This window comes from Wasmannia auropunctata, unplaced genomic scaffold (genome assembly GCF_000956235.1).
Source record: "Wasmannia auropunctata unplaced genomic scaffold, wasmannia.A_1.0 LD336043.1, whole genome shotgun sequence".
In the NCBI taxonomy this organism is placed as follows: domain Eukaryota; kingdom Metazoa; phylum Arthropoda; class Insecta; order Hymenoptera; family Formicidae; genus Wasmannia; species Wasmannia auropunctata.
The window spans coordinates 607944-619239 of record NW_012026847.1 but is presented as its reverse complement, the minus strand read 5'-3'; the positions used below and the strand labels follow the sequence as shown (position 1 = coordinate 619239).

The 11296-nt window shown below is 45.2% G+C and overlaps 1 protein-coding gene across 1 annotated transcript in view; it reads left to right on the top strand.

Annotated features, from left to right (window-relative positions):
- The window catches only part of LOC105451832 (kinesin-like protein CG14535), a 169809-nt gene extending 158539 nt beyond the window's left edge, over positions 1–11270 (top strand). The window contains exons 6-12 of the mRNA XM_011692521.1: positions 3005–3217; positions 3467–5107; positions 5685–5933; positions 6428–6883; positions 7151–7429; positions 7937–8206; positions 9651–11270. Coding sequence (XP_011690823.1) covers positions 3005–3217; positions 3467–5107; positions 5685–5933; positions 6428–6883; positions 7151–7429; positions 7937–8206; positions 9651–9823 — 3281 coding nt within the window. The 3' untranslated portion in view covers positions 9824–11270. The remainder of the gene's footprint in view (positions 1–3004; positions 3218–3466; positions 5108–5684; positions 5934–6427; positions 6884–7150; positions 7430–7936; positions 8207–9650) is intronic.
- Positions 11271–11296: the final 26 nt, after the last annotated feature.

Genomic DNA, 11296 nt, shown 5'->3' with positions numbered 1-11296 from the left:
CTTCCTCTCTCTCTCTCTCTCTCTCTCTCTCTCTCTCTCTCTCTCTCTCTCTCTTTCTTTCTCTCTCTCTCCCTCCTTTTCCCGTCGCTCTCGTTTTCCTCGGATACGCCTCGTCGAATTTCATTATCGAACATCTACTACGGTTAAGTTGGTTCCTCGGGACTTCGCAAATTACGGAAATCAAGGGGGCTCCGGTAAGTCTAGAGGATACTGCCGCTTCCTGCTTTCGCGCGCGCTCCTTGTTCCCTCATCGCACGCTCAACTGCTCATCGGCGAAGAAACTAGCTCAAACTGTATCCCTTCTCGTCTAATATGATCGGAAATAGTCGAAATCAATCGGCCGACGACTCGACGGGCAACTCGCGCGCGGCCGGGACTTCGTTGCGAAGCGTGCGCACGGCCGTTTCCTCGACGCGGGTATACCTATATAAAGGAACGGTAAAAGGTTTCCGGCAGAAACAGATGTGAAAAGTCGCGGACGGCCTGGCGGAAATAAACTGCGGCATATGTCGTCGCGCGCCGTCCTTATCCTTTAACGTTCGTTCCTTTGCGTCCTTTACGATGTTGTGCCCGGGTTGTAATATATACGAGTCCGAGTTCGCGCCTCGGCAGTAAAAGACTAATTGGCAATTTGCGAACGTGGGGGTGGGGTTATCTAAACACCCGTATAAACGCCGTATAAACCGACGTCCAGTGTGTCAGTCGTAGCATCCCGGTAGTGCGCGCATAGGAAACGACCGCATAAAAATATATAACGCGCGGATAGTGCAGACCGACTGCACGAAGCGAGGTGAGGTAATTTCGGACGGACGAATGTGCACGGTTCCGGGATATAAAGCTAGACAGGCACTCGAGAAGCATTACTCGAATTAAATTTTCGCGTCCGCCCGGGCGCCTTTATGGACCTCTCTCGCGCGTCTCGCGGACATGAAAGGAGCGTATTGTCAAACGTCATGCTCTTAACAATATTTACGTTCCTTTCAGCTATTTTTCGGATAAACTTTGTTAGCTACGAGACGCACTTATATGTACCGAGAATTTTTGGTATTACTCAAATTTTCGTATTATTTAAACACCACATCCCCGACTAAATTTTCACATTGTTTTGCCAGCAAATAATCCTGGCAAAAAAAAATGTAACAACGCGCTTCCATCCATTCGCTTTCATCCACGACTCTCGCAACTTATAGAGTGCGAGGGGGCGTTTCCCGATCGAAAAATCCGCATGAATTCGCTATCGCAACTTTTTACGAGCATTCTTATAGATCGCTACCAGATTCCGGTGCAACGGCGCGAGGAAATCCTTAGTCTGCATTTTCAATCCACCCTCGCGCGCGTGGGACATACGGGGTCTCAAATATTCCTGCGCGGAGAACGACGTGAAATGTCGTACGATACGAGCGAGATATTTGTGACTGCCTCTTTCTTCCCTTTGTTTTATATTTTATGGTCTCACAATGAGACATCTTTTTCTTGTACAACGAACGAATTTTCATTCGCAAAATAAAAATCGATTCAGGGTGTTTATTATGCGTTAATTTTGGTGACACAATCATTATAGCATATTTCTCTCTAAAATCTTAAACAAATCAGTTAGATTACTTGATAAACCAAATTACAAATAAGAGAAATACACACGGAAAGAACAATTTTGCTGAATCCAGATCTGAAAATAATTTTTATTCAATAATCAAACTAATTTTATGCGAAAGTCAAAGTGATTGCTAGAATATCAAAACGTTTTATAGCAATGCTTATCAGTTTTAACATTCCAACAACTTATTTTGATGATTTAACAAAAAATTATTTTCAGTTCTGTTTTTAGCAAAATCTTTAGATCTTTCAACAAAATCATTCTTTCCGTGCAAAATTTCGCATTTTCTAGAGAATCAGTTTTAATTTCGTGAACACTACTATAAGAAACAATCCACGGGTCTCGCTTATGATTTTCTTATTATATTTTTATTCGAATAATTTTATCATTTCACAATGGCACACGCGATCGCAACATTCATCGTCATGTTGAATCCGCGAAACTACAGCTCACAGTGCTTTCTTCAGGATCTCCTTAGAATCCTTTATCTGTGCAGCTATCCTCTCAACTGTCTTTCCCCGTCCACTCCTCCACGAGCGGACTGTTTTATTTGCACGACGAAGCAACAACAATACGAGGATTGTTTTGTCTGATTCGATCACCTGATCCACGGGCCCGTAACGTCTCACATAACCTCGGTAATTGCCCTTTTACGCTGATCATTATTTACAGTTATGTTTCGCATTACGTTGATTATTCGCGTAGAGGCCCGCCTATCCCCAGCGCGTGTACAGAACGCGCGTGATAAAGCACGATAGCGAAACGTAGATATCTCCTGCGACGTATCTTTCAACGTTTTATCGACGTCGTAATTCAGGACGAAGTATTCCTCGCGGATACTCCGAGCCTCCGCTTCGACCGATTTACTGCTCCGGATAGTGCGCACCTGCATCTCGATCCTCGTGTCGTCCTGTCCTTAGCGGATATTATTTTTCCGCGAAATAACGGAATCAAATAAACGGAGAATGTGTTAGGGAAGTTCACGTGAACTCGGGGGCAGACGCACGCACGAAATGCATCTGTTTGAGGCAGCGGAGAAGTTGGCTTTTATCATTTATTTATGATTTCTTTATGATTGAAATATTACAGATCGCTACTCTGATGTCACATCGCTAATATAAGAGGATAAAATAGAGACGGGCGCATTTATATTGCAATATATAAGAAAAATGTTAGTAATAAGATGTAGAAAATTTTCGCATTATAATTCGAGGAATTTTCGGTACGCAACAACATTGCGAAAATAAAATTATGCCCGCGAGACAGACGCGAGGCATTATTATGTATAAGGGAATTCCCTGTGAAGCCAGCACCGTATCTTCGTCCGCGAAGATATCGTACTATGCACGATACACGAAAACATCAGATAAACGTTATGTAACATCGGCGGTTCTTTTTATTCCTCCCCAGACTCGGAACAATCGCCAGCCGTGTACCTCCGGGACGATCCGCTGTTTGGTACCCTTCAATTGCAGCAGCACAGCGAGCTACGCGCGCCGACGGCGGAACGCGCGGCATTCTACCTCGACGCGGCGGTCGCCGGTCGTCAGCGGGAGGACGGCGATGCGCATATGCTCTACACGCTGCACGTGTACCAGTACAGCGTCGCCGGCAAGGGCGGAGGTAAATAATTCCATCTCGAAATCCTATCGCTATATATATTCCGCTTTTCCCCGCGTCTGAAAGCGCGGAAACGTATATACCGCGGAAAAGAGATTACTCTGTAGCATTTCAAACGCTGATTACATGCATTCCTCCCCGTCGCTATTTCGCTAGTTCAAGTACTCGTGACATTTCGCGTTCGTTCATTTTCTCGCGTTCCTCTCGCTTTATACTGATGATATTCAAAATGAACGCCCGACTGTGTTGCAGTTGCCGGCGGTAGAAGCCGGTTACACTTGATGGATCTGGGAAATTCGGATCGCGGAAAATCCTCGGGCGGAATTCCCCTCTCCGGTCTGGGCAACATTTTGCTCGCGATCTTCAACGGGCAGAAGCACCTGCCGTACAAGGAGCACAAGCTGACGCAACTGCTGAAGGAGTGCCTCGGCTCTCTGACCTGCCACGCGGCCATGATAGCCCATGTCTCACCCAACGCCCAGCACTACACCGAGACCCTGACCACCGTTCAACTGGCCTCGCGTATCCATCGGATGCGACGCCGGAAGATCAAGTTCGTCGGCAGCAACACGCAGGGCACCGGAAGCGGCGGCAGTTCCGGCGAGGAGGCGGCCCGGCAGAACAGCGAGTGCGACCCGAGCTCGAGCGACCTGTCGGCCGACACCGTGATCTACGTCGGGCCGAGCGCCGACGACGCCACCGACGGCGAGCATCCGCCCGTTTATATACCCAGCTTGAATTCGGGTGACAATCGTTGCGCGATGGGCCGAGTGCTCCGCGGCTCCGCCGCCGAGAGGCCGAGCAAGATTCCGGAGGAGCGCAGTCCAGCGCACAAGTCGAAGACGGTGAAAACGTTGACGCAGACCGCGTCGAAGCAGACCTCGCCCGCGCACAGCGTGACGCCAAAGGCGAGCCCGGCCAGGAAAAGCTCCTCGTCGAAAAACGCTTCGGCGTCCAAGCTCACCGATTCGCCCGGCAGCAAGATACCGGTAGCGGCGCCGAGTGGTGGATCCGACGAGCAGTGGATTGACGGACCGAGGATCTCGAAGTCGAAGGTCGCCGAGGCGAGGCACATGCTGAAGGATTCTCATCACAAGCGGGAGACATGGATCGACGGACCGATGCAACTGACCGGCGCGCCGGCGCTGCAGCTGCACGCGCATCAGCACTCCACCAGCTACGGCTTCATGGACAGTCACAAGAAGAGCATGATCAGAAAGTGGGTGGAGAATCAGTCGTCCCAAATACAGCGGACGAAGCACTCCACGTCGCGGCTCGATTCCTCGAAGATGTCTTCCGGCCAGTCGTCCGGCCAGTTTAAGGAGCTGACCCAGTTCAAGACCTGCGGCGGCGCGGACGACGACGACACGTCGTTGTCCACCGTGGAGAGCGACAGTTTGAAGGCGAACGAGATCGAGGACATAACTGAGAAGCTGAGTGCCAAGCTGAATCTACTTAACGTCAAGTCTAACACAGATTCGGGATTAGATCTGACGGCCAGTCCCGTGATGGACGACAGCATCGAGAAAGGGAAACTCGATCTGCCGGACGACGAGGATGACGATGAAGAAATTGTCGTACCGCCTCCGCTGCCGCTGATCGAACCACTCAGCAACGGAGTCAGCCGAGAGGTGTCCATGGAGAGTCTGAATCTGTCGCACAAGGACATCGTTCTACCCTCCCGACACTCGTTGTCCTCCGAGGACGAAATTCTGGAGATCGTCGAGGTGGAGGACTTGGAACCGGTACCTATGCAAGACTCGTGTCTACAAGTGACCGAGGAGGACATCGCGCTCTGCATGGGTGAGAATCCCTTGCCCGAAAGCGACCAGGAGGAACATCCCCTAAGGATTCTTAGCCAAGAGAATCTCACCGTGGTATCAACTTTCACAGGTGAGTGAACGTTTTGCATTTATACGTGTATAATATTCTTTCGCTCTTAAAACGATCAATTTTCTAAAATACTCATTGCATTTCAGTATTGATTATAATTTAGAATAAACATTTGTTGCGTACTTTTAATTTGCAAAGATTGAGTAGTTTGAGTTGTTGCGAGTTGCAATTTTGACCACGTCGCTATTATAACTTCTAATAAATGTTTTTCTTTCGCGTACAACCACCTTAACTTTCACCTTCGTACGATTGCTTTCCGCGGCGCGAGCACTTGAGCAAACTTCTACGAAAACTATCCTCCTCCCCCCCCCCTACATCATCGCGAAATCGACTTTTCGACTAGAAGTACGTAACAGGCCACATGCGGTAGAAAACAATAATTCACTTCCCTCGAAGAGAGAAACCCCGATGTAATTACACGTCGTTGTGTCCGTTCCTCGAACCGAAAGCGGACAGCTGCCTAGTATTATTTTCCTCCGTCGTTCTTACCCATCCAACCGGCGGCTTCTCGCGGCGCGGCGAGATATGAACTTTACGAACGAGCCGAGGAGTTGTGAGACAGAAAAATCATTTCCAGACTCCATGTCGGTGATGTCGGACACGGAGAGATACAGACCGCATTATCCACCGCCGGTCGGCGCGGGTGTTCTGCCGAGACCGTACTTCGACCACGAGGACTTCCTCGAGCAGGAGACCAGGCACAAGTTCGATCAGTTGGCCCGCCTGCACGAGCTCTATCAGAGCAAACTCGCGCTCGCCAACGTTTCCAACTCCGTGACTTACCAAAGGGAAAACTCCTCCACCGTCAACGTGCGGGACGCTCCATGTAAGTTTCGCGATTGAATGCTCGGTCAAGCCGCGCGGGGACCAAAAAGGAAAACGGACAAATAACTTTTAAGTACCGCCAGCGATATCAAATAAATGTCGAAGACGGACGTTGCCTGTCTACTCGCTCGTCGGGATTACTGGCGTCATATATACGAGTTCTGCAATCCCTCGCGAGCGATTGCCAAGTCGCGATACGTTAAAAAGAACATCCATTAGATTTTAACACAGTTCTAAATTTCGCTCAAATCGATATAGTGCTTTTGCAGTCCATTGTAATTCTATTGATGATTGACAAAATATGTAGATTTATGAAATAATAATACGAAATACAATAAAATTATGATAATTTGAATAATAGATTAAAATCGCGATTTGCTAATCGACTAGGGACGAAAAATAGCTTTCGGAAGAATAATTAATTCTAATTAAGGCACTACAGCCAGCCATCTGCGGTCTACATGCAGTATAACATTAACGCAGGACAAATTCCAGCAGCGACCGTCTTCCGTCCGCCGTCTCGCTGTCAGTCTTTATCCCTTTCGGATGTCTTGTTCAACGACAACGCGAGCAATCACGGCAGCATATACAGCGAACCCGCGTACATAGCCGGCAAGCCCGATCAGGAGAAGATCTGCGACAATTGTCGTCAGAGCATGTCCAGGCCCGCCACGGCCTCTTACTGGTACCCCAGCAGCGTCGCCCATCTCGCCAGTCCCAGAAGGTACTGTGGCAAGCTGGGCGACTGCAATATCTCCAATCTGAGGCATCCGGACGGTGCGTCGAATCCTAATCTAAAGGAGGAGATCGAGAGGATACCCGGAAACGGAGCGTCCGGCTCGGACCCCGAGGAGGAGTACATCGAGGCGAAGAAGCTGTTTACGGCTGTCGAGAGATCCGAGAGGACGGTCACGGGAAAGTCCGATATCGAGGAAGATCTGAAGATTCAAGGTACGAATTTACTCCAAGATTTACTTTATGATATTTTTAACGCCTTTTTAGGAAGATTCGCGTTAATTGGATATCCAATATAGATTTGAATTATCGCATTAATTTTTTTTTATATGAATAATAAGAATCGCACACTTCAGTAAATCTTCGACTTTTAAATTAATAAATTAATTAACATAAATCGACGCTGCATTTCTGATACTGAAGATATTAAACTGCACGGCAATTTATTGTGTATATTTTATGTATATTTTGTGTATATTTCAGGCGGTACGCCCTTGCATCTACCAATGCCGTCACCGGCGCCGTCCTCCGGTCGAATGCAACGCAAGATCCTCAGCCTCGGCTCCTCATTCGGGCTGAACAAGGACGGCTCCGATTCCGGCGCGGACACAACGCCGCGGGCGGCCAAGCTGTCGCCGGCCACGCTGTCCAGACATCGTGCCGAGAGCTCCGGTTACGACAGTATTGTTAGAGACAGCGAGACGAGCAGCATCGCCAGCGACTCGTCCCGACAAACTGGCGCGTTACAAGAACATCAAGGTAATTGACAAGACAATTGATAAGTATCTTTCGACTATCCATTTTGAATAGAAAAAAATGTGCGAGTGACGTCGTGACTAGAAAAGTTACTCATTTTAAGACACAAAATGCATATTCGAAAAAATAAATAAATCTAAATCTATTCCAAAATGAAATTAAGAAAAACCCAATAAAATTATTTATCCTACAAATAAAATATAGTAGACAATTTGAAAAAATCCACTTCCTTACACAAACGATTAATCGATTATACCATTTGGCATTTACGTGCTTCGCTCAGAAACTTTCGTTTGCCCTATCGATCGTTATTTATTTTACTGTAATCTGGCAAGTCCTTCGTTTATTAACTTAATTCCACGCATGTACGCAAAGTACAAAAACATTGTCGGGAGCCTTCACACATTCCTGAGAAAAGATAACGCAAACCCTCTAAAACGATCCTGCCGTACGATGATTCTCCTCAGGTGGCGCGCTGGGGGTTCTAACTTCGACGTTGTGCGGGTGTTTCAGCGGTGGAACAGCGGGCGGCAGGGTGCGGGCCTCGGCGGTCGCGGGCCCACTGCCGGGCTCAACCGGGGCCGCCCGCGGCGTCGTCGGCGATTCTCGCATATACAGGCGAGGACGTAGACATCCTGGACAGACGCGCACGGGTGCGCTCGAACCCACGTGGAACGATGTCCAGGATACACAGCCTGCGCCTGCGCCAACGCCTTCTTAGGCTGGAGCTACGCAACGCTAAAAGGCGCCTCATGGTACCCGACACCCGCTGGGACTACAATCGTAAGTGTATCGGCTTTTCCACGACAAAGACTTAAACGCAAATTTCTGTTAGATCTATTATTTTGAATTTCACTGTATTACAATACATACAAGATGTCCCGAAATTTGCGAATCAAAATATCATAGCAAGAAAGTCTTCGAAAAATTTAGTAAAAAAATTATTTGTAAATTTTTATTTTAAGTAGTTCACTCGCGAATTGAAAACAGTCAGAATTTCTTGAAATTGAAATTATATGTTGTACTAGAAGTCGTTTGTGCAATTAGAATGAGATTGACCGTTTCAATACTGACAACGAGATATAAGCAATTAAAAATTGCATTTTTTATACGTGTCGCCTATACAAAGTTCATGAAAATGTCGCGTTTATTTTTGTAGGGTCTAAACTAGCAGTAATGTTTATTTCTACTAACGTAGATTAACTTTAATCCAGGTTTAACTTACTTTGTATCTTTTTCTACTTTTAAGAATTAAAAAAAGATAAAAAGTAAATAAAACCGTGATTAAAGTTAATCTACATTAGTAGAAATGGACATAAGATGTTAATAAAAAACGAGCATACGATGAAGGGATATGAAACGGATATTGTGAAAAAAATTCATAATTTTTTACCGTTTAGTTTGGAAAATAGAGGTTTGAAAAAAAGGTAATTTTCGATTTTGATTGACATATGGAGGTAAGTGAAGGAAGCAGCCAGTCGAGCTGCGTTAGGCTGCGTTTGTCTGAATTCATTTTTTTCTGCGTGTGCGTGCGGTCTATGGACAGGCGCAACCAAATGTTTTCTCTCACTGGCGAGAGTGGGAGTATCGCCACCGAGCGTGCGATGAGACCTAACTTTTGGATGAGATTATCGCGAGTGGACTATCTTAAACAATAATAATTTTTGAGGTATTAAAGATTTAAATTTAGCCAGTTATACATTAGTACTCGCGTGAAGTGCGCGACCACTTTTAAGACTATCGACGCGCTCACAGACATGTTTCCGTTTAATCGTAATCTATAATTAGCTAAATTTAAACTCTTATACCTCAAAAACTATTGCTTAAAATAAAAATTTACAAATCACTTTTTTACTTAATTTTTCGAAGACATTCTTGCTATGATATTTTGATTCGCAAATTTCGGGACATCCTTTGTGTATTGCTCCGAAATAATCATCTTTTAATGTAATTTATATCATGATGTTATACAAATAAACGAATCACAATTATGTGCACAAGTAGTCTCATTAATTAATTTTTGTTTTAAATTTAACTAACAAATCGTATAACATTCTTTGAGTAAATTTGATTGGATTAATCATAATGACGATTCGAATAATATTTAGAGATATACAGATAAAATTGTAAAAATTGCATAAGGTAAAACTTAGAAAGTCAAAGTGAACATTAATTATATTAGCATGAAGTGCGATCACATATATCTCATTGTTTGTTTCAAAACTAGTGTACGTGGAGGACAGTATGGACTGGCGGGATCCGTCGTTTTTGGAGGCTCTAACGGCTGAGACATGCATTTTGCAGAAGAGGGTAGAGGCCTGTAAGAGCCACGTTCTCCTGGTGACTTGCTTCGATTCCTGCCCTCAACAATCGACAACGGCCGAGATTAAGACCACCTAACGTAGACTCAGATCAGCACGCATGACCGCGTGTTGATCAGCAAACCCGCCCACCCACCTACGAATTTAATCGTTGAAACGAGACGAGCGAGGTCGCCGAATAGGAAAATAATAAAGTTAGCAGATAATGACGTCGCGATGTCGCTCGACTCCGTCCAATAGTTGTTAAATGATATATCGTGGTATCGTCATCGTCATCGTACGTCGTCACTATATTGTTAAGTCTAAAAAAAAAAAAAACGGAATTACTAGGAAGATTTTACACACGAGAGAGATAAAGGGGGCTAAAGTAAAGGGAAAAAGTTTTACCAAGGGTATCGCACACGTACACGCACACGCACGTGTCTTATCGAAGTTATAATATTACGAAGTTATATAACGAAAAGTGTATTCGTGTTAGAGATTTCGCGGTTGCTTCAGTTTCAACGATGTTTCTCAGGACGAAGATGTTGCAGATAATTTTCGCGGTTGTTGCAAATAGCGAAACGAGCCTCGCAGTTTCGAACGCGATGCAAGTTGCGCCGCATTTGTATATCGGCGTTAACGTGAGAAAGTTGGTGCTTTGTTCTTACGTCTATTATTTGGAGATTACTTAGAACACTATCGCTGCCATTTTCTATCTGACGCCATTAGTAAAATTATAAGAGAGAGAGAGAAATATTTCCGACCTTGAAGACTGTTGGCCAATCGGCCGAACCAACATATTTATCGGGAACAGCGACGAATGAATAGAACAAAGCGGAAGGTGCGCATGAACTTCTATTGTCGCGGTAGATTAGAACTATTCATCTCAATCTAGAAACAATACGACACGCGTCGATATTCATAATCATATCGATCATATCGAGAAATAACAATCGACCGCGAATTAAAAGACAGTCGAGTGGAAATCGACGAAGCCGATCACAACGGTTGTAAATCAGATATGATTATCCGAGCAATCTTACGCAGTATCGACAATTCAGATCGGCCATAATCTGAACAGTAATCGTGATCGATTAAATTTTGTCCTTCTCTGTGTTATCGTTAGAATCATATGATCCCGCGAGAGGGAGGAGAAATCGTTAAATGACGTTGGTTAATGAAAGTTAATGAAATGAGTTGCCAATTAAAATCACTCGCACAATGACAAATATTAAAGTATATATTATAGTGGTAGATGCAAATTTGTTCATGAAAAAATCGAGCTTCGGTTTTGAGGGAGAGCCAAACAGCGCACTGCCGAGAGAGTGCAAAAGAGACCTTTTATACGAACTAACGAACAATCGATAAACGAAAACGCGCCGTACGTAATGTATCTAATGCACGCACGTTAATTCATGGTATTATCGTAGCTTTAATCGTTATCAGCAGTTACCGCACTTCGTAGGGTTCCGTAACTCACTTAGAAAGATGCAAAAGAGAATATATGAGAGAGAGAGAGAGAGAGAGACAGAGAGAATGAATAGAAGAAAAGAAGAAAGAAAAGAAATGA